This window comes from Micromesistius poutassou (assembly GCF_964030765.1).
Source record: "Micromesistius poutassou genome assembly, chromosome: 17".
NCBI classification, from domain to species: domain Eukaryota; kingdom Metazoa; phylum Chordata; class Actinopteri; order Gadiformes; family Gadidae; genus Micromesistius; species Micromesistius poutassou.
The window spans coordinates 16,578,742-16,606,241 of NC_140287.1; the positions used below are offsets into that span (position 1 = coordinate 16,578,742).

General features: G+C 48.8%; 2 protein-coding genes across 2 annotated transcripts in view; both read right to left on the minus strand.

The window, feature by feature from the left end:
• Positions 1 to 6,415, minus strand: part of slc25a21 (solute carrier family 25 member 21) — a gene marked incomplete at its 3' end in the record, with an annotated part of 7,583 nt that extends 1,168 nt beyond the window's left edge. Inside the window, exon 1 of the mRNA XM_084482153.1 lies at positions 6,180 to 6,415. Within this exon, the coding sequence (XP_084338279.1) occupies positions 6,180 to 6,249 (70 nt within the window). The 5' untranslated portion in view covers positions 6,250 to 6,415. The remainder of the gene's footprint in view (positions 1 to 6,179) is intronic.
• Positions 6,416 to 10,154: 3,739 nt separating this feature from the next.
• The window catches only part of plekhh1 (pleckstrin homology domain containing, family H (with MyTH4 domain) member 1), a gene marked incomplete at its 5' end in the record, with an annotated part of 23,434 nt that continues 6,088 nt past the window's right edge, over positions 10,155 to 27,500 (minus strand). Inside the window, 20 exon segments of the mRNA XM_084482430.1 lie at positions 10,155 to 10,405; positions 10,407 to 10,466; positions 11,318 to 11,464; positions 12,286 to 12,369; positions 13,150 to 13,279; positions 14,358 to 14,575; positions 15,107 to 15,248; positions 15,550 to 15,647; positions 16,091 to 16,246; positions 16,875 to 17,052; positions 17,534 to 17,631; positions 18,464 to 18,640; positions 20,632 to 20,744; positions 22,148 to 22,259; positions 22,662 to 22,859; positions 23,638 to 23,718; positions 24,877 to 25,035; positions 26,060 to 26,146; positions 26,357 to 26,467; positions 26,725 to 26,873. Of these exon segments, the coding sequence (XP_084338556.1) occupies positions 10,238 to 10,405; positions 10,407 to 10,466; positions 11,318 to 11,464; positions 12,286 to 12,369; positions 13,150 to 13,279; positions 14,358 to 14,575; positions 15,107 to 15,248; positions 15,550 to 15,647; positions 16,091 to 16,246; positions 16,875 to 17,052; positions 17,534 to 17,631; positions 18,464 to 18,640; positions 20,632 to 20,744; positions 22,148 to 22,259; positions 22,662 to 22,859; positions 23,638 to 23,718; positions 24,877 to 25,035; positions 26,060 to 26,146; positions 26,357 to 26,467; positions 26,725 to 26,873 (2,666 nt within the window). The 3' untranslated portion in view covers positions 10,155 to 10,237.

Below are 27,500 nucleotides of genomic sequence, written 5' to 3' on the forward strand. Positions count from 1 at the left end.
ACACACACACACACACACACACACACACACACACACACACACACACGTCCACAAAACTGTTGATTTTTCTGCTTCGTCCGGGTCCCCCGACTACTTAGTCTAAGTGCTCAATTAAGCAGAGCTTGTTTAGCTGATTTCCCTCTTCGTTGCATTATTGTTGCCATGTGCTGTTCTGTGCCTTATTTTTATTGCCATGGAATTTCTGAATGATGTCCGTTTTATTATTTCTTCCTAGATAAGCATATGTCCCGCTGACATTGTTGTCTGCCATGCATTTTACGCTGCAAAATTGCTACCTACTTCCCCAAATTCCTCATGGGTTAAAACGATGGATGTATTTTGGTTAAAACCAACAATGTACTTGTTTTTTTTAGACCACACTAGCAGCAATGTACAGCAAATATGTACTTCCTGTACTTAATAATTGCCTCTTCAAAATAAAAGCCAATGATCCGGGGAAGGCCTCCCATGCAGAACAATCATCAATTATGCCTCTGATTCCGACCTTATCATTACAATGTAATACTTGTTATTATTGCTGAATGGCCTGCCCAACACGTGATTAATGTCCTGCTTGTGGCTGATGCGGATCTTTAAACGCGGAGGCTTACCGCGCGTGTTTTACCCATGCACCTGTGTGCACCTGTGTGCAAACAGGCGCTCATGCATGCGCAATACAAGAATCGCAAATCTGTATTCAAAACAAAACCAAATGAAACGGAAAAAAAAAAAAGACGAGCAGCATGGTCGCCCAGTCTCTCGCTATTACCAACTATTTTCCTGCGAAGCCTTTTTTTTTTTTGGTTATTAATCGCGTCGTTAAGGTAACGTCTTGATTGCTAATGTGGTTTATAAATCACAAGCCTTGACTTCACTTCATTGTGTAGTTTATTTGTCTGTTTTTTACATCCCACAAACGGAGGAACGGCCTGCGCCCGTCATTAGGTCGCTGATTGGAGCACTGTACTGGCCCCGCTCCAAGGCCCGATACAAAACACAAGGCCAGGACGGTTTTACAGCAGGCTTATGTAGGCCTATGCTATATTTTTGGAAATGCCTCAAGAATATATATTTTGGGAATGCGTATTTTAGATCTTGCATATTTGGGAAGAGTTATTGTGCTATGGCGTTTCCAACCACAGTCGATGTACAGTATCTATGCGAGTTATCGTCCACATTACAGAGCTTATTCTAGGAGGCCGAGCTGACGCTATTTGTGCTGCCCTGCAATTACAGATTGTGTCTGGTCACAGGCAATTGATTTCTTGTGATGTTGTGATTTATTGTCGTTTTTTTATTGCATTTTCTGAGAATGGTCATTAGTTGAAGGAGATACTACATCTTGTGTTTATTTTTGCAATATTTGATGTTTTCTAATCCTGTTTTCTTCCATAGTAAATGAGAGGCTATGATAACTATACACAGCGAGTGGCATGTAGTTTCGTTCTAGGGCATCTAAAGACATTCCGTTAAAATTAATCCTCATAGACCACTAGCATCAAAAATAGTGAAGAAGAAGAAGAGTAGAACAAATAGGCCGAACGTCTCCCGATTAAATTAAAGGTGATTTAATAATAATGCAATTGATTGTTACGCCTTAAATCCAAATTTCACAGATTTGCTTTTCGTTTAGAGAAAAGCAGAGGGGCATCTGAAAATAAATGCAACTGCGTCCAGGTAGAAGAAATGGGTTAGCGCTATCATGCTTCATTATAACCAAACCATCCACAACTCTCTACGTACAAATGTGTCTGTCAATATGAAACCAAGTTGTAAATAAACCTTCTGGAGCCACGGCGCATCTGAGAGACGAGACGAGACACAGAGAGAGCAGATAGAGAGAGAGAGAGAGATGAGAGAGTAGAGAGAGAGAGAGAGATGAAGATGAGAGAGAGAGAGAGAGAGAGAGAGAGAAGAGAGAGAGAGAGAGAGAGAGTGAGAGAGAGGAGAATAGTAGGTATAGCACCCTCCAAAACAACATACTTCAAACATGAGGTCATCTAAACATCTGTCTTCAACATGTCCGCCGGGAGTTCAATCAAAGGCTCGGCTACAACATGCACAATTGTTTCTGGAAATAAATATAAGTCTAATTACTGATTGTGGAGGCCAATCGAGACGCACGAGAGAGGAAATACTTATTGCAGAGGCCATCTCTTCCAATGAGTGCTGGAGTTTCCCGCTTAGTTTGACTTTATTATTGATTTTCCTCTGCAGTTTCTTCCTCTTTCGTTTAGGCTAAGTGGCTTTGTGTGTTTTTTTCCCCCTTCCCGGTCTTGTCTTAAATTCACTCTTAAGACCAACTCAATCAACAAGAGCTTGACTGTAATTAAAATAAGGTTCTGACATAATGCTGAAGGTGTGCGTGTGTGTGTGTGTGTGTGTGTGTGTGTGTGTGTGTGTGTGTGTGTGTGTGTGTGTGTGTGTGTGTGTGTGTCCTATGTCGTCACACTCCATTTGAATGTTGGGTATCAATTTACATAAAGAACAATAAATACAATGCTCACAAAATTGCCTCTCAGGCGGTGCCTTAAGCCAAGATCCAGCTTTAATTTGTCATGCATCCGTGTGTACGCGCGAGCGTGCGTGTGCGCGCGAGCTGCATGTGCACGCGAGCGTGCGTGTGTGTGCGTGCGTGTGTGTGTCTGAGATATTTATTGGCATATTTATTTTGCTTATGATTGCTAACATTAAGTGTTGGGGACGAAAGCCAATATGATTGTAAAGTGGGCAGACGATTTTTTTTTCAGAATTTATGAATCAGTGCAGAGTAGCGATACAAATTCGTTTTTTTTTGTTGTACTGTTTAGCGGCTAATTGGAAGAAAGCATCACCTACTTGCGTGTGCGAGCGCCAACCACTATCCATTTACCTTTACTGGATTAAACATGAGCAGTGTCACCCCCTGGTGGCTGCAAGACGCAAGTATATATATCAAGTCCTTGTGAGACATCCATGAACAACATGACACACCATCTGCTCATACCGTCGCACACGCACACACACACACACACACACACACACACACACACACACACACACACACACAGTTAGTTAACAGGCAGCTTTCAGACGTACTTGTGCAAAGAAAGAGACTTATGCCTAAATTATTCCCCCCGATCGGCCGGGAGACGAGCGTAGGCCCTACGTCCGACGCAGCCAGCGGCGCGCTGCCTCGGTCTGGGCTGTGATCGTCCAGACGGGCCGGAGAGCACTAAATCACGCTCTGCTGCCGTTAAAGACCCCCGCTGCAGCGTCGCCCTCCGTTTGATTCATGTTCGACTCAGAGTCCGTGACCGGCTCCCCCATAAATTAACACCCTCCTTCCTCGTCGGCCTTAACGGCCAACGGGGGCGGGGGCGAACGGGGGCCGGCGGGGGTGGCTAACGATAGGTGAGGTGAGCAACGTGGAGGTCATTGGCCTCGGGGCCGCGACCTGTACTCTGTCAGCCCCCGGGGTCACTCCGACGACGGACGGCAGGACGGGTTCATGACAACAAAGGTAAAGACCGGCAGGAGGCGGGAGCATGGAGCTGTCACACTCGTCCTTTAAGACTCAACACGTGCGACCGCTGCCGTGCCGATACAGTGGTGAGGTTATTGTCAAAAGGTCTGGGGGAACGTCATTCATTCACACACCACAACGTGTGTGGAGTGTATCTGTGTGTCAGACAGTCTAAGGGGCCAGTTGGGTTGCGTTAGACTGGAGTGGATAAGATGAATAGCCTACTTTAGTCTTCATCCCCAAAGGGAAAACTGAGGTGATACAGCTGCACACAGCTGTATCAGGCCCACGTATAGAAAACCTCAGAAATCTTAGAGCCCCGCAAAACATCACATTTAAAATCTGGGAGCGTATTTTCCTATACGGGATGGGCGTACAGGAGTACAGACATCAGGCCAGTGACGCCATGGTGACTCAAACACGCCATTCGCCCACGTTGTCCTATTGGTTTCCATTCTTTGTGTCGCAGCAGCACGGTAACACAACTTTCTTACCTTAGGACATTTGGCACAAGTTTACGACCGACCAATAGCATGTGTGCATTGAATATCTGTTTGGGATGGTTGCCAGGCAGCGGGACCCGGCTGAGACGTCTCCGGCTGTAGGAGCCTTCCTGTCTACAGATCAGGTATATATGCTAAAGCTGATCTGTGTGTTTCTTGTTGTTCCTTTTAGGTGCTTTTAACGTGAATAGGCTCAATGTGATGTCATACGCGGAGCACCTGTTGCTTTACAAGCTGCTGATTGGAACAAAGGGCGCGTTCCCAAATGGATGACGCAATGCCTGCCATGTCGAGTCTGAGTTAATAACCGTAATGAACTACAATAGCACGGCTTGTGCTCTGCGTAATCACACACACACACACACACACACACACACACACACACACACACACACACACACACACACACACACACACACACACACACACACACACACACACACACCCCCAAATCTGGCAGCTAAAATCATCACTTTTCTTATTTCCTTAAGATGTATTTTAAAAACACATGCACAGACACAGACACAGACACACACACAGACATACACACACACACACACACAGACACACACACGTGTTAAAACGTGACAACATCTGTTGTTTTGCTCCGATCATTTCATTGTTGAACCACAGTAGTGCCTCTCGGGTTCAGTCTCCGTGGGAATCTGAATCGGTAACTGAACGCTAGGGTTAGGGTTACGGTGCGCGCTGCACGCTGCTCAGAATACCTCACGCATGCGCACACCTCCTCTCCCGCTTTAGCGAGAGGGAGGGGGGAGACGCTCCGTGTCTATCTCTATTGGGAGAAAACTCACTGAATTCACTTTCAAGCTTTCAAGTCAGGGAACAACGCACCACCGTGCCCCATAGTTACTAAATGACCCATTCCCAAGAAACTAATGTTTCACACACAACAGCAGCCAAAGCTCGGCGTTTGGGACTTTGGGTTTGGCTGAAGGAGGCTGAAGGCTGAAGTATTCAAGTATTTATTAACAGCCAATGTGTTCTAGTATTTAACAGCTACCTGAAAAGCAACGCACTGACATTGAAAAGATTCTAGATTACTAGAAATTAAAAAAACACATAAAGTAAATTTAAGAGCGGGGTTGGGGGGGGCTAGTGAGGGTCTGATCAGCCTGCCTTGCGTAAAAGGTCAGCTTGCTCGCTCTCTCTCTCTCTCTCTCTCTCTCTCTCTCTCTCTCTCTCTCTCTCTCTCTCTCTCTCTCTCTCTCTCTCTCTCTCTCTCTCTCTCTCTCTCTCTCTCTCTCTCTCTCTCTCTCTCTCTCTCTCTCTCTCACACACACACACAGAACCCAGGGGAACCGGTTAGCATGTACACTACCCTCTCTTTAATCATTTCTGTTGGGTTGTCATGGCAGCAGCGGAACGTCGACCCCGGGGTCTGGTTAAACACGTCGTTCTGTATGCACACACTGTCTGTATGCTATAGGACTCTCACTCAAACACTTTGTGAGACACTTTGGACGGGTCGGGACAGGCCGATGCATGTAGGCCCCACACACCCATGGAAGAATATGTGATACATGAGAAACACTTAATCATCAATGGACAGGATTAGTTCTTTGCATGATATATATATAGGCCTATATATATATAGTGTATAGAAACGCAATGCATGCATTGTAGCACTCTGACTCATCCACCCACAGGGATTGAGTTGACTTATTACAACTACATGAATGACTTTGTATTTTTTTATTATACAAAAAGGTTGTTCTGTCAAGGTTATTCTGAGGAGGCCGCATTGCCAGACATCGATCAGCTGTTTAACCTTGAGGTTTTCTAATCTATCGCACTTTTAAAAAGCGGAACCATCGAGCCGAGCGCCCGTTCCCCACGGGTCCGATGGGACGGGGGGGACCTTCCGGCGGAGCGCTGCGCCCCATGCCTCCCCAAAGCGCTCCCTGGTTTTTCAAACCTTTGTCTGTGCGGACAGAATCTGATGCGCTCCAAGTGATCCTCGGCGAGGAGATGTACTGTGATATGGATGGGCTTGAAGACAGACATTGTTTCAGGGGAACACCTCTTTCGGGTGTCATCCTGCACTAGCGGCTACATTAGTTAGCCCACCGCCGTCCCCATGCGACTATTGCGTCATCGTTACACATGTTGGTCTTATTAACATAATATTAACATGTTGTCGCGCTCACCTGCGGATCCTCCGGCGGTGATCTGGTGCGACGCCTCCCGGGCTAGGCTCCGCGGCTTGGGGGTCGTCATGGTCCGCTGTCTCCGCTGCACAACAGAGAACCTCTCGTTTAAACATCTGGGTTATCACAGAGTTGAGAAGAATAAACTATATATAACTTGTACAACTCCCGACAAGTCGGAGGAAACAAGGCGTCAACCAACCTGCACCTTCTGATGCTGTCTGAAAACGCGCGGCTCCTTTCCTTTCCGAGGTCGTAATTAAAAGTTCTTTATCTCTTGTTGTGCTTCTCCTGCAGAGCGTCGCAGCGATATCTCTCCGCCAGGAGCTAGGACACAAGCGCTAGGTGCTAGGAGCTAGGCGGCCAGGCTCCAGTATGGTCCTAATTACTGCAAGCTATTACTGCTGCTGCTTTGAATTTACTGACGCATTCCTCCCCCCAAGAATGATGCAACGCTGAAAACAACACCATGATCAACAGTCTGCAAGCATAGACTTAGAACACAATGGAGAGATTCAATAATAGGTATTAAATGATACACCTTGATAGACTCAAAGTATACTTAACTAGCTCTGTACCTGGCATGCATCCACTGTAGTTAAATAGATGAAGGTTATAATAAGCATTTGCTTATTATAAAGTTATGACCTACACAACATTTCTTATTAAAGGAAAGGCATATATATGTCCTGGCATATATTGCATATGGCCTCTAAGTTAATGTTGCAGTAATTTCAGTTTGTTGACAACACTTACTTTTTTTCTATCTTTTAAAGCAAAGATGTCTTTGTATTTGTATTATTTGACAGGCTTTGACTTGAGATGTATAGGGCCACATTACAGATGGATGGTAGATTCGTTTTTAAACGGTGTTGAGGTTATTTAAGTGTTAGGATCACACTTGTTCCATGCCCACTTCACATAAACTCTTGCGTCCAAGTAAAAGTAGAATAAAATGTGAAAAACACATTGTGAAAGACGACTTACAATTATAGATTCATATTTATTTATCTATTTGCTTGCTTGCAGAAAACACGTCGACAATGGAATATTTAGCCGAACAAGAGCCTGCATCTTCATCGACCAATACCCAATAATGTGTTGGATACACTGCATGGAATCAGGCCAACATTGAGGTTGATTCATAGTCCTCTACCTCCATATAGCTCTCCTGGGAACTCTGGACCAGACCTCGTCTTTTCCTCAATGATTTTTTAATAAAAAATATAACTTTTGGAGCAATGAGCAATTAAGGCCCCAGTAAGTCAGCACTGAGCCCTAAAATGAGCAGCTCAGTTTATACAAGAGGCTCTGGAACGAGGAGGGCTGTGGACAAGCCTTTAAAACGAGCGATTTACAGCTCGCCATTGGCAGCAGAATGCCATTACTGTGACCCTTCTGGAAGACGGAGAACAAATAAATGCGCAGAGCAGCGGCCTGGTCCTCAACAGACAGAACAGGCAGATCAACGGGCTACCGTGAACAGGCCACAGCCATCAGCACGCCGCTCTGGAGGGACTTGGGAGGGATTCTGGTTATTGGGCTGAGAGCTGGTCCCATCATACGCGTTCATCGCAGGCCGTAAAGGACAGCTGGTGTGGTGACGCCAGAGTCGAGGAGTTCAGCTCAACAGGTATCTCCAGGATGTATGGCTGCAGGGTCTGGTTTGAAAGTCCAGGTTTATGTCGAAGCGAGAGTGTATATAACCAGAGCCTTTTCCACATGATTTATACTTTATTGGGAACCATTGAGATTGGGGATATATGAGGAGGCCCTGCGCATTGTGCAGATTTTTGGCAACTTCCCATTCATAAAAATCATACCGTGATGAAGTTGAAAGGGCAGACCAAATTACCTCCAAATACTAGCAATAGAAAAGGCAACCCTTATAACAAAGCCAACTTTAGTCCTGGATTTTCCAGTTCTTTTGGTAAATGTACATGTAGATAGTTTTGATGAAGAGATAAAGAGATACAGTAAAACACTGGTTGGTTATCTCTTTTACATTCTCTTTGAATATGAGGTATCTGGCTATCCTTAGTAGGCAGCAGTTATGACGAGACCAGACTAACTAATCGCCATTCTATCTTAGGTCTCCATAATGACCAAGACGTCTGAATTCAACAAGCTATATAATGGTTAAAATACAGTAGAAAAGCAGAACCGCATCGACCAAAACGGAACCCGACTGATGATCGTACCCATTTTATTTTATTGATCAAAAACATACAACAACATACAGACCAACAGTCATCATTCAGCCGCCTGGACTCGTTCACCTGATACACACTGGGGTTGTTCCTACACATGCTCTGCTCATCAATTATTCTGTAGCACAAGATGGTCTAAGTTCTGTAATATTATTAAGTAAATACAACATTTTCTATTTTAAACGATTAAAACAAACAATGGCAAACGTAATAAATAACTCATTAGACAGTGGTTTGATCCAAAAACAGTTTAAGTCATTCAAACATAATTCCCCGCTCATCCTAATGTTCCTGTACAGTTTTTAATTTTAAATCGCTGCAGCTTGACTAAAGACAAGTGTCTGATGCTCTTTTTAAACATAAACTCTAATAAAATAGGAATATTGTCGTTGTAAAGACTGCTAAATGTGGATGCTGATATGTCTCTCTTTGCTATCGCATCTAGTTATTAGAATAACAATACTTGAAAGCTAGAATCTATAATATCTGTAGCTTAGAAAAGTAAACAATCACCACACTCAAAAAATGACAAACATTTTGTCATTAACTTAAGTATGTTTGAATGATCTGGTAAACTTTAAGTACATCTGGCATTCCCCTTAAGCTCTATATAGAACTGACAGTATTTTGATTTTCCCCCAGCATTTCACTGGGTCAAAAATAAAGTTTAGAAAGGACTTGGACAGTCCAAACATATGGCCTGTACTTCTCAACAGATGAAAAATATCTCAAGTTTTATGGAAACAAAAAACATTGATTTATAGTACCACTAAGTTTATAGTCTAGACTGAGTACCATTTACCACAGCGAGTTTGTACAACTTATCATTGTACTCTTTATGGATTGCACACCTTTGCAAATGATTTAAAAAACACAGTAAACACATACTATTGATCATGTTAAGAGGAATCCTATTCACCGGTCCCTTTCTAAACAGATGCAGAACCTGTTTCATCGGTCAACAGTAAACCTGGTAATGGTTAGAGTGAGTCTAAAGGGTTGATTATGGTCCCACGTTCACGCAACGCAACGACCACGCAGACGCTTCGACACAGTCGTGAACCTTTATGGTTCCCCGTCAGGCTTTTTTCACAGCCCTTGCGGCTGCGTCGCCTCGACGGAAGGTTACAATTTTTGGGAGGCGCACGTCAGGCCCTCGCGGTGGACGCAATGAGGGTCCGCAAGGACGTAAGGGGTCCGTAACGCCCTTGCGTTGCGTGAACGTGGGACCAGAATCAGCACTTTAAGATCTGCCGTAGCTCCGCATCCATGCTATAGAAATACAGCAGGGCTCCCATCTCCTGTGTGTTCTTGCTTGAAAAAAAAAAACACCTCATCTTGACGAGGCCAAAATGAGATAAAATGTACGTCTGGGGAAAGCCTGCTCCTAAACGAAGGGGGTCAGTCCGTCCATGCCCCCCCCCCCCTTTATTCCATTCTTAAACCAAATCCCTTCAGTCCAAAGTTCAGAAGCGAGAGAGAACGAGAGAGAACGAGAGAGAGAGAGAGAGATCCTGTGTCTTCAACGGAGTCGGAGCACCCTTTTGTTTTGCTGCCGAAAGTAAAAATAAATACAGTCCTCATTGGGCTATATAAAAAAATAGTAAATCTTCATACGTACCTTTGACGTTGTATACATATTGAGAGACATACCGTATGTATGTATTTGTTGATCCATACATAAAAAAAACTCCTGTACACCACAGTGGTTGTGTCGCCAGCCAGGGCCCCCCCCCCCCATCTCTCTCCTGCTGGGGGGCTCCTGTCTTGGGGGCTCCTGTCCTGGGGCCAGGAGGGGGGGCTGCTGTCCTGGGCAGGGGGCGGGGGGGGGGGGGTGTAGGGGGGTCTTCACAGTAGCGTGGGGCTCTTGGTGGTGTAGGTCATGCAGGGGAAGTGTCGGCTGTCCCCGTCCCACTGAGGTCCCGGGGCTGAGGGGGCGGTGGGGGCCGGGGGGGCCGCGAGGGCCGGTGGTGGTGGGGGGGGCGGCGGCGGCGGCGGCGGTGGTGGTGGGGGGGGGCGGGCCGCCGGGGCTCCAGTGGTTGATGTAGCTGGCCATGAGCAGAGTCAACTCCAGGATCTGATGACAGAGCAGGGTGGGGGGGGGGAGAACGTGGAGTTAATGGTTTCACCGGTTATGCTACGGGCGGGGGGGGGCGGGGGGGTTTATTTGACACCGCGGTGCCGGAGCGCCAGCGACCGCGGGCCCGGCCGAGGTTTATTGCGAGCCGTGCGGCCGTGAAAGCGCCTTTCGAAAGCAAACCTTTCGAGTCTTATTAGCGCGGCGGCCGGCGGTAACGCGACACGGCCGGTTTGGGCCGTCGCTACGCCCCCGCGCGGCTTATTAGCGCTCGGAAGCATATCCTGTCACACGCCCCCGCGCGCGCGTGGTGGTGATGATGATGGCGCTGAGGCCACACCTCGCTCCACCTCTTCTTTGGTCTTTGGTCTTCACCCCCCACCCCCACCCCCCCCACCCGCCACCACAACGCAGTACCCCCACCCCCACCTCCACCCCCACCCCCACCTCCACCTCCACATGACATTTCTGACCCGTCCACGTTCCAGTGTAGAAGAGAGGCCTACATGTTGTAACTGTGTCTATGATACTACTACTGCTGTGCATTTAATTTATAGTTGATCTTATTTCGTTTGTTGTTCGTCTGAAACTACTATAGTGTGGTAGACTGCCTTCACCGACATTTACAATATAATTCTTTATTCTAAATGTCGGTGAAGACATTCACAGTATATCTGCCGCCATCGACATTTGCCTGGGCCACCCTTGAAAAGTAGATTTTCTAATCACTATTTTTTTGTTTTTAACCATAATCAAAACCGACCTAAAGAGCTCCGTTTACCTCGACAAACCTCTGGCTCAACATCTGCCTAGACAGTACAGTACAGTACAGTGGAATAGGTGCGGCTCACCTTGGGCTTGGCCAGGGCGAAGACCAGCTTCTCCACGCTCTTCTTGGGGACGCCTGGCTCCCTCTGCTGGCTCACCACGACCATGAAGTCGTCACGGAAACCGCCAAAGGTAATGACAGACGGGTAGGAGTAAGTGACCAGCGTGTGCTGCCAAAGGAAAATAAAAGGAAGATTAAGAAGACGAAATGCACGGTGTAACAAAACGCATAAACTACGTTTGAACGAGACAGGCACATGTTTTATTCGCTCAGCCTTGTAATCGAACATGACAGATTTTGGGGAAGTTTGGTTTTTTGGTCTTTCAACGTCTCTTTCAGTACTGGAGAGAAACAAATTGAGTGTGAAGATGTGTACATAATTTCCCCTGATTTATAGTGAAGGTTCCCCTAAGAGTTACCCAGAAGACATAAACTGTAAAGAGAAATACAGGGCCAGCAGAAATGACAGGGCTGGATGTTGTTTGTATCGTCGCCGAAGCCCTGTGAGGGCCGTCCAATCAGAGGGCGGGCATTTTGGCTTCTTCTCTGTGGTTATTTCTGGTCTCCAAAGAAAGTAAAACTATTCCAGAGCAGAACCTCCACATACCTCTGTAGATGTGGCCTGCTCAGGGACCAACACACACACACACACACACACAATCACAACCCTCCACTTATCGTTTATAGTCCACAACTCTTTTTCATCAAATGAAAGAACCTCCAAAATCTTTTATGCAAAAAAAACAAAACAAGCTGCTAAGAGATGAAATGATGACAACCGGGGTTATTCCAGTTTAAACGCAAGACCATCTCATAAGGGAGGGGACAATACCAATATCTGCTCTGGTGAACCCGTCTAGCTCCACTGGTAGAGGGCGGCGTGAACTGGATCGGGGCGGGGTTTCTACCAAGGGCCTCCCCCCCCCCCGTGAAGTTGAATGCACCAATGGTGGTGGTGGTGGTCCGACACTCTGAATAGAAGTGGCTCACCATGGTATGGTCCAACACGAAGAGGCCGTCCTCGCTCACCGCCAGCCAGGCCTGGCTCTGCTCCACCGGCGACGGGGGCAACGGCTGCACACACAAAGGAGAAGCTCGGGTCACATCGGGGGTTAAGTCCATAATGAGGGAGGCAGCAATACCTGGGTGGACACCCATGTTTCAAATAACAACTGAGCTTTTGTTGTTATTTATTCCCCCGCTATGTGCCGGGGAGACAAAGAAATCCTTTTATGTATATTAAAGAAAAGAACTGTTTAAAAGTCTTTCAGTCCTTTTCACACTATCTTTGAATGCGCACAAATTCAAATCATGTACATTTATGAAACAACCTTCAATATACCCTTCTTTCAGATATATATATTTTGTGACAAAAAACTGATTACATGAGCTGCTGCCCTCGGTTAATTTCAATTAATTTGTAGATAGGCCGATGGCCACCTACGAGACAAATATATCGGCTGATACCGATGTACGGCCGATACAGCGGTGCATCTCCATAACAACAGACAACAGCTGCTTCAGCACCTTTCAGAGCTCACACATCCAGAGAAATGACAAGCCCTGATGAATGTTTGATCTGTTCTTTAGTTTTAAAAAGACATTTGTAGATGTACAATATCACTTAGGAGGGGAATGTTTGTCCCCCGAGTTCCTCGTTTTCACGTTGCCCATACGTTTACACAACTGTACATTTTGAATTTTATACGTATTATACGTCATTTAACTATTTAAATTCTCAGAATGAAATCTTGATACACTCAAGATGCGATTTCGTCTCAAAAAAAACACAAAAGACAAAGGCAAACACCTTTTAACATTTAAAAATATATATATATATATTTAAAGTCGTACTTTGGCGCTGAAGAGCTTGGCCCCGAACAGCGTCCACTTGCGCGCCACCGTCAGGTAGATCCTCACGCACTCGGAGGCACTGCGGCCGCGCAGCATCGACCACTTAGCGGCCAGCCGCTCCGTCAGCTCCCTGCAGAGAGGAGAGCGGGGAAAACCCAGAAGGAAAAACGTTTTGTACTTTTTTTTTGTACTTCGTGTACTTCACATTGAAAAACATTGTCATACATTCAAATGAAATGATAAAATAAAATAGATGAAAGTGAAAGTGAAAGTGAAAAAAAAAACAAAGGCAAAGTATAAAGTGGTGGAGGTTTGAACATCGTGGTCATCTGCTTGTTTTAAATACATTCCTACAGAACAATCATTTCCTCTAGTCGTGTGAATCACGTCCACCCCTAACATATCCCGCACAGATTTAAGACGTGGAGATTATACACTCTGTGAATCATGTGAAAAAAAAAACGATTGAGGCATGCTGTGAAACAAATCACATACATGAGTAATACGCCCAGGGATAAGCACAATAAACATTTGAAATTAAATGAAATTATAAAACGGGTGGCTTAAATCAAGCCATCTGATTGGTTCCTAACTGTTGTATAATGAGCGTATACACACAGCTATGACGCCCGTTCAGTTTACGGAGTTCCGTATCACTCCGCGCCTAACTTGAACTGTTGTTTATTTATATATAAAAGCAATAGCATAGTTCACTGAAGCCTAAAAATATGTTGGTTGATGAGAGAGGGTGGAAATGTTGTAAAAACCGCCGCGCACTTTGCAGGCATCCAGGAGGGACTACTTTTTTGTATTCGTTAAAAAAATGCTTTTCCGACTTTCTCGTTTCTTCAAAATTGAGAGTGTCTATGACTTTCATTTCGCCATACTTGCGTAACTGTTTTATAAAAGCAACAGATCACTTCAGTCAGTGAAATGTGCTCAGAGTTAAGGGGCGTTGTCCGTCCCGACACGCAACGGACAACGCCCCTTAACTGTGGTGTAATGAGCACATTCCACAGCCTGTTGTGATCCATTGCTTAAATTAATGAAACAGAATTCCGTGTCATAAAAATGCATTCGAGAGAAAAGCAATTTGAGACGTTCTCTCTCAAAGTTTACTCTGTTCAGAAAGTAAACCTCCAGTAAACCTCTTATGGTGTGTGTGTGTGCGTGCGTGCGCGCGTGCGTGCGTGCGTGTGCTTTGGTACCGGAGCTGGTCTGAGGTGCAGTCGTGCTTGTAGCGCTTGGGGTAGAATCGCTCCATGACCTGCAGCAGAACCAGCTGGGCCTTGGGGGAGGGGGGGCCCGATGTGACGGGGGAGGAGGTGGATGAGGAGGAGGAGGAGGTGGTGGAGGAGGAGTTGGAGGAGGAGGACGTGGAGGAGGAGGAGGGGGGCGTGGGCCGCTCCAGGTCCCCATGCTCCACCTGTGCAAGGTGGGGGCAGCGGAGAACAGAGGTTGAGAGGTTGAGATAGACAGGTGGAATGATCAGGAGGTTCAACAACCCAAAAGGTTCTGGGTTCGATCCCCGATGCCCACCACAGCGTAACCTGGAGGCTCCCTGAGCGAGACACCCTCACCTCCGTCCTGCTCCTTTCTGACAACGTCTGAAAGAACCGCTCTGGATGAAAGCTGATCGACTAGAAATGAATTATTCAAAGAAATGAAGGACTCAGTGTGGCTGCTTTGAACCAGAGGGACTTGAGAGAGACCAAAATAAATCCTGATTATTTGAGTCTTATAAATCAACAGACCGAATGTAGAGTCCAAGAGTTTGGCATCTTTTTGTTACACAAAAAAAAGAAAACAAAACAGTTTTGATTGCTATAGAAGCCTTCTGGTTTCCTTTCGATTTAAACTTTCATGTGTGCTTGCGTGCGTCTATCAGAAATCAATATGCTCGAGTCTGGCGCTGTTCCCGTGGTTTGCGGCCGCGTTCGTTCCCGTGGTTACGGACCTGAGCCATGAGCGCGGCCACCTCCAGTGCCAGCTCCTTGCTGACGGGGAAGTGCCCGCCGTGGACCTCGTCGTTCACCTGGTAGGCCAGCAGGAGGCGCTCCCGCTCCGTCTCACCCTTGGCATGAGCTCGGAAACACAGCCTGCCGGCACAGACACGTTGTTAATGAGGCTTTCTGTTTAGGGAACAATCGCAATCTAATCTAATCTATGGATTATGTCTGTATGATTATGGGATTATGAATGTACAGATTCCCAGCACAAAGTTAAAAAACCTAAGTTTCTAACTGTAGACTGTTCATTTTTATTTATTTATCACATTCTAATTTGGTAGAATGAAAGTAAGTTGTTTAAAATCAAGCTGGAGAACAATGTGTGTTGTGAAACCTTCTTGTAATTAGCTTTTAGTTAAAACCCACCTCGGGTATTTTTAAAAGTCCTCACCTGCTCTTGTACGTCAGACGAACGATTCTCGTCCCCTCATACTTCCCGGGATGCAGTTCTTTCAGGGCCTGCTCCCATTTGGAGATGACGTCACAGATCTAAACAACAGCACGCAAAATAACGCTATAATAACTGTGATTCATTTCCCAGAGTACGACAAAAGTCGGTCCGTTGTGTTTGTAGAGCAGCCCTAAGCCAGTCTCAGTCTCAAAGGTCTTCTCCATGTTAAACTATTAAACTGATACTACCCTCTCTGCTAGAAGGACCAATAGTCCTGATGAATGGACTCTAATGCCGTCTAAACGCAGGTCTAGTCGGGTTCCCGCGGTGGTGATGTGGAGATGACTTGTTTGGAAGTTGAAATTACTTCAACTTTGCCTCACTGGACATCGCAGCAAACGCACACGGTCTCCAACCGCGTCTCGACTGAAATGGACCCCTCCACCTGACTGGATGTGCGTTAGGGGCTCTGAACGGACCCCTCCACCTGACCGGAGGTGGGTGGGACCCCGGCCCCTGGGTGGGGGGGGGGGGGCCTCACCTTGGCGGAGGGCTGCAGGCAGTGCTCCAGGTCCTGGCCGGAGGGGTCGTCGGTGAAGAGGGCGAAGCCGGAGAGCTGGGGCTTCCTGAGGCCCACCCTCTGGTTCAGGGGCCCCAGGAACTCCTCCACCGTGGTGGAGCCGTCGAAGCCCACCACCTGAGGAGAGAGAGAGGGGGGAGAGGGGGAGGGGGAGGGAGAGGGGGAGGGGCAGGGAGAGGGAGAGGGAGAGGGAGAGGGAGGCCGGGTGTTATGGGTGGTGGTGACGATCAGTCCTATAGGAGGAGGATGTCATGGACGACATAAGTGTGTTGGTGTGTTGAACACACTGGGTTCACATGTGCGCTTTGTGTATTTTGTTTTTCAAGTGTGTAAGTGCAATTTCTTTTTGTTCTGTTAAGGTTTAGCTTGAGCCACATTTGATGCACCACATTGTTAATACTTTTGACAGAAGGTTATTTTTATTGTGCTTGTTTCCATTATTCACAATTGTACACATATAGTAGGTATGATTGTTTGGCTTCGTGAACTGGTTTAGGGTTAGTATCCCGAACCCGGGATCATGTGTCAGGTGTGTGTGGGTGTGTGTGTGTGTGTGTGTGGGGTGACCCTCACCTGGTAGAGGTGTGTGTGTGTGTGTGTGTGTGTGTGTGTGTGTGTACGTGTACGTGTATGTGCGTGCGTGTGCGTGTGTTGGTGTCCCTCACCTGGTAGGTGTGTGTGTGTGTGTGTGTGTGTGTATGTGCGCGTGTGCGTGTGTGCGTGCGTGCGTGTTGGTGACCCTCACCTGGTAGGTGTGGTTGCTGAAGTGCACCGGGATGCTGAAGGGCAGCGAGTGGTGGTAGGGGTTCCTCAGCAGGATGGACACCATCTCCATGCGCGACGGCTTGGCCTCCCGCTCGCCGTTGTTCAGCGTGCGCTCCAGGGACCGCTGGCAGTACACGGCGTACTTCCCCACCTCGCTCCTGGGGTTTAGGACGGTAAAGGGTCCTCATTTACACAGCGCTTTCATCCAAAGCGCTTTACAGTTAGTGCTGACTGACATTCACCCGTTCACGCACACATTCACACACCGACGGCGGAGTCGACCACGCAGGGCGACAGCCGGCTGGTCAGGGAGCGGTCAGGGTGAGGGCGTCTCGCTCAGGGGACACCTCCACACTCACAGCTAGGAGGAGCCGGGGATCGAACCAGCAACCTTAGAGTTACTGGTCTTCTCTTAATTCCACAGGTTCCAAATAGACATGATTGCATAAAGCCAGAGGTTTATGTATTACAGCTTTCTTTTTGTCACGTAAATATAAGGATAAACGTTGGAAAACACACACACGCACACACACACACACACACACGCACACACACAAGCACGCGCATGCACACGCATGCACACACACACACTTCAGTATTGTGAGTGTGTCCGGTGCGTCTCAGGCGTGGGGTCCTCACCTGGGGTCGGCGTTGCGCTGGAGGTACTGCCTCAGGTACCACAGGAAGTGTTGCTGGGGAAGGAATAGAGCGACGCACAGGGAGAGCAGCTGCCAGCACTGCAGAGAGAGAGAGAGAGAGAGAGACGGCGATGGGACATGAGAACCACAGGGACGGCCGGCTTGAGGGTTGGACCTTAAACATGTGTACTTGTTCAGCTGAGCATTGGTGAAGGATTTTCAAGCTTGGTGTATACGGGCCGTGCAGTAGGGCTGGGCGATTAATCGAATTTTGATCGCGATTTCGATTTCAGAGTGAAACGATCACCAAACTAATATAATCGAGTTGAAACAATTATTTTCTTTTTTTATAGTAATTGCAGAATAGCTGGATTCATATCTGGACTTTATTTTCTATTTGACCATTTTGTGTATATTTTTAAGGGGAAATTTCAAAGTTCTCATTTACAAAGTGTTTTCTTTTGGAGAGAAATTATGAATAAATGCATCATGTTTTCAAACTGTTATCAACTGTTATGTTATCAAATGTTTGAATAATCGAGATTTCAATATTGACCAAAATAATCGTGATTATGATTTTTTTTCCATAATCGAGCTGCCCTACTGTGCAGTCGTACTTCTACCTGAGATATGCCAAAGCATCTGAATCATCGTCTTCGTTTAGACGGATTGTCATTGAGAACACTGACATCACAGAAAACACGAAAGAATTCATTGTCTTCCACGTTTTCTGTGTAATGTCTTCAGAGACAAAGTGCAATATCTCGACCACAATCTGTTGACTTAATTTTTTTTTACACTTTTTTGATCTCATGAGTCTCATCCTCTCTGAGTCTCATCTCATGAGTCTCATCCTCTCTCACTGCTCTCTCTCTCTCTCACTGCGTCTCTCTCTGTAGAGTTGGGTGTGCGTAGCCGGCACGGGTCTGACCTGCGTGAGGGAGTAGTTGTGTGGCGTGCGGCGGTGCGTCTGTTTGATCAGCTGACAGTACATCTCGTTCTGCAGCTCCGGGTGCGTCAGGCACACCTGCAGTGCATTCTGGGCCAGTGAGGTGTGGTAGTCAATGGAGGGAGACTCCACCAGGACATTGATGAAGAGTTGACAGGACTGGAGAGAGATAAGAGGGGGGAGAGGGGAGGGGAGATACCAGTATTAAAAAGGATACTGGAGCAGGGGGGGTGGGGGCGGCAATAGCTCAGGAGGTAGAGCGGGTTCACTTGCTGCCAGAAGGTTGCTGGTTCGATCCCCGGCTCCTCCTAGCTTGAGTGTCGAGGTGTCCCTGAGCGAGACGCCGTCACCCTGACTGCTCCTGACCAGCTGGCTGTCACCCTGCGTGGTCGACTCTGCCGTCGGTGTGTGAAGGTGTGTATGAACTGTTGGATTTGGGTAAAAGCGTCTGCTAAATTCCCTAAATGTAAAGGAGACATCTCCCAAACTCTCTAGTGCGCCAACGTTAGCCTAGCATAGCGACCCAGGTTCAATCCTTCAGTCCAGTGTCCAATGTCATTTCCTCTCCGTTTCCACCAACATTTCTTTCCATAAAGGCACAAAATCCCGTACAAAATACTCCGTATTCTGCCTCAAACTTTGACCGCTTCACACAAAACAAACTATTAAATGAAACTGAAGTTCAATACGAGTACAGAACCAGCAGGGGGCAGCAGAGCCTCTCCTGACCAACTGGCCTCGCATCTCAGCACATTTTTCGTTATTCAATTTAGCTTAAGTGGTACTTTTGAAGCTGTCCAAATCCTTCCCGGAAAGATGCATTACACTGCAATTAGCACAAAGAACCCGTTTTTTCCGTCTGGTTGTTTTTCAAAAAAAAAAAAAAGGACAAAGCAAGCAAAACGCAAACCTCATTATTTCTAAAGAGCGATAACTCGCGGGCCGAGCCGAGACAAAGACGGCCTTTTTCTGAACGCATCGGATTCATGGGAACAAAGTGGAGGGCGGCTTCAAAGAGCTGCCTCCGCCGCCGCCGGGACTTGAAAAGGCTGTCGGTTCCATTCCCTGGCCGCCGCTAAGTGTCTGCGCGGAGGGGTGTCAGGGCTGGCTGCCCACAGAGAAAGCCCCACAGAGCCGACCTCCAGGCCAGCGGAGCGGGGGAGATACGTTAGACACCGAGCTAAAGAAAGGAAGGAGAAGAGAAAGGAAGAGAGGGACAGAGAGAGCGAGAGAGAAACTAGACCCTCCGTTCAAGGTCAAGGTTCATCGTCTTCCTCTGATCATCCTCGTTCCTTTATCCTCCCTCCTCCTCCTCCTCCCCCTCCCTCCCTCCCACCTTCTCCCACCCTCCCACCCCCGCCTTGACCTCCCAAGTTACTTCCTCCATTAAACAAGGGGGGGGCCTCCTTTTCACACGACTGGTAAACCAGCGGACCGTTTAGCCCCCGATCAGGGCCGGATAATCAAGGCTCCCTCCTCCCTCCTCCTCCTCCCCCTCTCATCCCCCTCTCTCTCTCCCTTCACCACACGTTTTAATGAGCTGGTGGGGGCCGTCACTCTGTGGTCCCCCCCCCCCCCAGAGTGTTTGATGTGCCCGAGGCTGGACTACTGGAGGGTAGAGAGCATTCACACACAGAGTCCCTCAGTCAGAGGCACAGAGAGAGAGAGAGACAGGCAGACAGAGAAGCCCGAACAGAGAGGGAGACCATGCCTGTGCCCAGTGCTAGTGGCGTTGTTCACCTCTGACCTCTGGTTACCAGATCCTTTCCCACATGATTTATGTGTGTGAGAGACAGAGAGAGAGAGAGAGAGAGAGAGAGAGAGAGAGAGAGAGAGAGAGAGAGAGAGAGAGAGAGAGAGAGAGAAAGAAAGAAAGAAAGAAAGAAAGAAAGAAAGAAAGAAAGAGAGGATTGAAGGAGAGACAGTGTTTGTAGTGTGTAGTAGGAGTGTGTAGTAGGAGTGTGTAGTTGCAGTGTGTAGTTGCAGTGTGTAGTTGGAGTGTGTAGTAGGGGTGTGTAGTAGGAGTGTGTAGTAGGAGTGTGTAGTTGGAGTGTGTAGTTGGAGTGTGTAGTAGGGGTGTGTAGTAGGGGTGTGTAGTAGGAGTGTGTAGTTGCAGTGTGTAGTAGGAGTGTGTAGTAGGGGTGTGTAACCTTGAAGAGCTTCAGGGCCTCGGTCTGCAGGGCGTCCGACGGCAGCGTGGTGAGAGAGGAGCGCAGACCCTCCTGAGACCAGCACAGGACCCCACTGCCCCACAGCACCGAGTCTGGAGACACACACACACACACACACACACACAGGGAGACACACACACACACACACACACACACACACACACACAGGCAGAGAAACACACACACACACACACACACACACACACACACACACACACAGGGAGAGACACACACACACACACACACACACATATACAGACAGGGACACACACACACACACACACAGGGAGACACACACACACACATACAGACAGGGACACACACACACACACACACACAGGGAGAGACACACACACACGGACACACACACAGGGACACACACACACACACAGGGAGAGACACACACACACACACACACACACACACACACACACACAGGGAGAGACACACACACACACACACACACACACACACAGGGAGAGACACACACACACACACACACACACACACAGGGAGACACACACACACACACACACACACACACACACACACAGGCAGAGAAACACACACACACACACACACACACACACACACACGCATACAGACAGGGACACACACACAGGGAGAGACACACACACACACACACACACATACACACACACACAGGGAGACACATACACACACAGGCAGAGACACAAACACATACACAGACAGACAGACAGACAGGCAGGCAGACACACACACACACACACACACACACACACACACACATATCTGGTTATACTGGCGTGAGCCTGCATCTGAAAAGCGTTCCCCACGCAGATCAGTCATAAACACCGTCTGCATTCTGGATTAGCATCCCAGATCAAAATAGCTAGGCTAGGCTAAATGCTAACAGGAGGGAAGAGCATGTGTCGCCCTCAGATAACAACTTTTGACTCAACTCGATTTACCAACGCAACCCACACTACTTATGTCTGAACCATGAAGATATACGGTTACATTGGACGTCTAATTTAAGCCCCCGTGCCTACAAACCATGATAATCACAAAGTCGTTATACGCGGCCCGTTCCAGTGCCCTGGAAACAGATCTATAAACGCAGATCTATAAACGCAGCTGTCACTGGGACACGGACAGGAGCTGAGTCACGCTGGTCCGCTCATACCAGGAGCCACTGGTTAGGATCAGGATCACTGACTCAATCCCGGACACTGGTATGACGCAGCGGGCACATTGAAACCTGTTTCTTAACTCTGGCTGTTAGGAGATCGGCTGATTACCCTGATTACCCTGATCACCTAAAACCAGATGTCTCTGTGTGCGTGTAAAGACAGAGTGTGTGTGTGTGTGTGTGTGTGTGTGTGTGCGTACGTGACTGAGTGAGAGAGAACCACTGGACCCACTGTAAAGAATACAGTCTAGTTGAGGGCGAGAGACATTGATAGGTGAGAGAGCTGGAGGGTGAGAGAGCTGGGGGGGGGTCTCCACTCACCGGGGTCCCCCTCGGCGTCCAGCAGTTTCCCGATCAGCTGCTCGTACTCCGTGCCCACCCTCAGGCCGGCGCCGCCGCCCGCCGCCACCGTCAGGTGGTACAGCCACGTGTCCTGGGTGGGGGGGGGGGGGGTGGGGGTGGGGGGTGGAGGTGAGGTGGAGCAGTGAGGTGGAGCAGTTCATGTAGTCAGAGGGCAGAAGCTTTCATCCAGAGCGACAACCAAAGACATCGGAGCAAATACAGAAAAAAAGTGGAGCCAAACCAAACTACAATCACGATCTGCGTTTATTTTCTGTAGTTCTTCAAAAGAAGGGCTCGATTTTCAACCGGCTTTCTGCGTTCACTACGAGGTTTTTGCAAAAGCCACTTGCTGAGTCAGTTCTGTCTTTACATTTCGATATTTTTCCATATTAACTGCCGGGCTTCAGAGCTATCCTATTTCGGGCACGAAAAAGTAGAGACCACACCACCTCCACCACCACCACCTCCACCTCCACCTCCACCCCCACCATACCTTCTCCTGCTTGGTGCCGATGAGCAGGTAGGTGGGGCTCTGCTCCCAGGGCTGGACCGCCAGGGTGCAGTGGGAGGACAAGAAGCCCCGCCCCCCCCCCCCACCCCGGCCCCCCGCCTCGTAGTCCTCGTCCGAGTCGCAGGAGCGGTCCACCTCGTGCACCGCCGCGTCCCGCACGCGCAGCTGGCCCAGGGGGAGCTGGGGGGGGGAGAGGGGTGAGGGGTGAGGGGGGGTCCAGATAGGAGGAGGAGGGAGGTGGGAGATTATGGAAAAAAATCAGAATCACGATTATTGAAATATAATATATACCGGTATATATTGAAATCTCGATTATTCAAACGATTTTTTTTGAGTTTGAAAACATGATGCATTCATTCAGAATTTCTCTCCAAAAGAAAACACTTTGTAAATGAGAACTTCGAAATTTCCCCTTAAAAATATACAGAGAATGGTCAAATAGAAAATAATGTCCAGATATGAATCCAGCTGTTCTGCAATTTCTATTAAAAAAAAACATTTTTTTTTTTTTATTGTTTCAACTCGATTATATTAGTTTGGTGATCGTTTCACTCTGAAATCGAAATCGCGATCAAAATTCGATTAATCGCCCAGCCCTAGTCCAGATAGGAGGAGGGAGGGGGGGGGGGGGTGAGGGTCAGGTAACAGGTCCAGATAGGAGGAGGGAGGGGGGGGGGGGGGGGGTGAGGGTGAGGTCAGAGGTCCAGATAGGAGGAGGGAGGGGGTGGGGGGGGTGCAGGTCAGTCCAGAGGTGCTTGAGGTGTTCCTCGTTATCAGGATCAGTTATGTCCGTTTTTCAGACAAAATGATGCTACAATGATGACGTGATGGATGTAAGCTGGAGGCAGAGTCTAGTGATTGGGCCGTTTGAGTCTTGTGGTCAGGGGGTAACTAGTAAATAGCAGGTATTATCTCTAGTGTGTGTTTCATTCTACTGTGGGAGGCTTGTTTTATGAACCTTGTCGTCCTGGTTGCGGTAGTAGTAGAAGACTCTGCCGACCAGAGAGCACCAGACCAGCTTGGAGTGTCCGTGTTTGACCTGAAACAGATGGGGGGGGGGGGGGGGGGACGTTAGCGGTTAGCTCCTAAATAGCTACGCAATAGCAATGATGCTACACAGGATAAATACAACTGTACAAAGTACATTACAAAGTAAAAGTCCTCTTTCCGTTGAAGTAATAAACAAAAGTCTACAGAAATATACAAACCATCTGCGCTTTCTCGCATTGACCTCACTAGAAGGTTCACCGTTTACTTAAAAGATAATCATTGGTTGCGATGTGAAATTGCGATGCGGGGAACGGGTGAATCCTGGACAACAACAAACAGAAGACTGAACTAACAGACTTCAACTGATCGCAGTCGTCATCATAGTCGTTAAGAGGCTCAACTAGATAACGATGGTACAAACATCCTAAATAAATAAATAAAATGTTTTGAATAAATAAATAAAAAGGGGGAATGACATCGCCGACATGACGCAACATGCTGTGAACAAAAACGATGATGATGATGATCCTCATCATCATCATCATCGAGTGGGGGAGGGTCCGAGGGGGGCGGGGCCATATGGGGGCGGGGCCCAAGGGGGGCGGGACCAGGTCGTGAACCAGGTCAAAGCTGTCAATCAGCTGTCAGAGACTAACCACACACAGACACACACACACACACACACACACACACACCTTCTGATGTGAAGAAGATACCAGCGTCTAACTAAAGACAGACGACAGTGAGACAGACAGATAATCATGCAGACAGGGCGGCAACAGAACAGAGGGACAGACAGAAACCCTCAAACAGGTTGACAGACAGCCAGCCAGACAGGCCTACGGACAGACAGGCCTACAGAGAGACAGGCCTACAGACAGACTGGGAAACAGGGAGCCAGACAAGTCACAGGGAACCTGTCTGTCCTGACGTGAGGCAGTTTCTGAAGAATCCTCTCCAGTGTGTTCAGCCTCCACACACACACACACACACACACACACACACACACACACTAATGACAGACCCCAGCACAGTCTGAAATGCTGCGCTATTTTCTACACAGTGTGTGCACTGAACTCAATGATCCCGGTTTATTATTACACACACACACACACACACACACACACACACACACACACACACACACACACACACACACACACACACACACACACACACACACACACACACACACACACACACACACCTTGGTGAGCCAGCCCCTGGCGGCGGGCTTGGCGGCGGTCTCCACGGCGACGGGCCCGCTGGCCTGCACCCTGAGCACGTTCTGCAGGACCCGGATCCACTCCTCCAGGATGTTGGGCGAGTCGGCCGTCAGGAAGAAGGTCTTCTTCTCCGTCACCAGCTGAGCACCAGGAGAACCAACAGAGTCACCATCATCATCATCATCATCATCATCACCAGCACCAGCACCAGCACCACCACCAGCACCGCCAGCACCACCACCAGCACCAACACCACCACCAGCGTCAACACCACCACCAGCACCAGCACCACCATCATGAACACCACCACCACCACCACCACCATGACCACCACCACCGCCACCAGCACCATCATGATCATCATCACCACCACCACCACCACCACCATCATCACCACCACCATCACCACATCCACCACCACCACAATTATCACCTCGACCATCATCATCACCCTCATCACCAACACCCTCCACCCTAACCACCACCACCACCATCATCCTCATCGCCACCACCACCACCACCATCCCCAGCCCCACCTCCGCCACCACCACCCCACCATCCCAGACATCAACACCACAACAATCAACACCACCATCTTCATCTCCACCACAACCATCATCTTCACCACCACAACCCTCACCGTGGTCGTGTCTGAGCAGATCAGATCAGCTGTTTGGATAAACCCACAGAGAGAGAGCGAGAGAGCGAGAGAGAGCGAGAGAGAGCGAGACATTCCAGGGCCTGATGTCATCTTAAGCCCTGGCGCTGGAATGCAGAGCTTCTTCACACACACACACACACACACACACACACACACACACACACACACACACACACACACACACACACACACACACACACACACACACACACACACACACACACACACCATACTACTGCTGGGGGCAGGAAGGGTGTGTGTGTGTGTGTGTGTGTGTGTGTGTGTGTGTGTGTATGTGTGTGTGTGTGTGTGTGTGTGCGCGCGTGCGTGTGTGTGTACTCGCTGCTCTCCTCAGCCAAACAAGAATCAAGCGTTCACTCCAGGTGAAGCATGCAGAGGTCAAGGGTCAGCAGGTGACTGGGGGGGGGGGGGAGAGGGGTCAGCAGGTGACAGGGGGGGGGAGGGGTCAGCAGGTAAGCGGGGGGGGGGGGGGGTCAGCTGACCTGGAATGTCTGCGCTCCCTCGCCGCGGGCGATGCGACACGACGAGGTCAGCTCCATCTGGCCCTGAGGCTTCCGGATCACGTCGCTCTGAGGACGCAAACGCACACGCACACGCACACGCACACACACACACACACACACAGTGAATTAGTGAATGACTGGACTTGTGAGAGTGAGAGTGTGTGACAGAGAGTGTGTGAGCGAGAGTATGTGAGTGAGTGTGTGAGTGAGAGTGTGTGAGTGAGAGAGTGTGTGAGTGAGTGTGTGAGTGAGTGAGTGAGTGAGGGAGCTCCTCACCGGAGACTTGTAGTAGAGGATCTCTCCGTTGCGGAGGATGAACCAGCGGCGCTTCCAGGCCTTGATCTGACTGCCCATCTTCAGGAGGTAGCCCGACTTCTCCAGCACCTCCTGCACCGTCACACGGTCCACAGAACCACACCTCAACACCACCGCTCCACCCACCACCATCATCAGCATCATCATCACCACCACTTCTCCGCATCTTCTCTCCCATTTACCTCCTCCCTCCCTCCTCCTCCTCTGCAACCCAGCTCCCCTCCTCTCCTCCACCCCACTATTTCTCTCCACTCCTGTTTTGCTCCCCCCTCCTCCCCTCCATTCCCCTCTCCTCCCTCCTCCCCCCCCTACCCCCTCCTCACACTCACCGGGCCGCTGCTGCTCTCGCAGGAGTAGGAGGAGTAGGAGGAGGTGCGCTGGACCTTGAGCTCCGGCTCAGAGTAGTCACTGTCCAGGGAGTGGGCGTCAGGCGGGATGGCGTAGTCGCTCTCCGAGCTGACGGACGACATGGACACACCTGGGGAGAGAGAGGGAGGGTTAACGAGGGAGGGGTTAACGAGGGAGGGGTTAACGAGAGAGGGGTTAATGAGAGAGGGGTTAACGAGAGAGGGGTTAACGAGGGAGGGGTTAACGAGAGAGGGGTTAACAAGGGAGGGGTTAACGAGATGGGTTAACGAGAGAAGGGTTAAAGAGAGAGGGGTTAACGAGAGAGGGGTTAACGAGGGAGGGGTTAACGAGGAAGGGGTTAACGAGGGAGGGGTTAAGGAGATGGGTTAACGAGAGAAGGGTTAACGAGGGAGGGGTTAACGAGGGAGGGGTTAAAGAGAGAGGGGTTAACGAGAGAGGGGTTAACGAGAGAGGGGTTAACGAGAGAGGGGTTAACGAGGGAGGGGTTAGCAAGAGAGGGATTAATGAGAGAGGGGTTAATGAGAGGCTGAGAGAGGGGTGAGGCCAGAGAGGGGTGAGGCCAGAGGCTGAGAGAGGGGTGAGGCCAGGAGCCACCAGAGGCTGCTCTGAGGTCACTGTGAGTGTCTCACTAAAGAGGCTCCTGAAGTCCACCTCGGTACCGTTTCACACAGAATAAACACACAGCTTTGGTGAACATAAATCCTCATTCTCCCGCCAAAAAAATATAGTTCCTCAA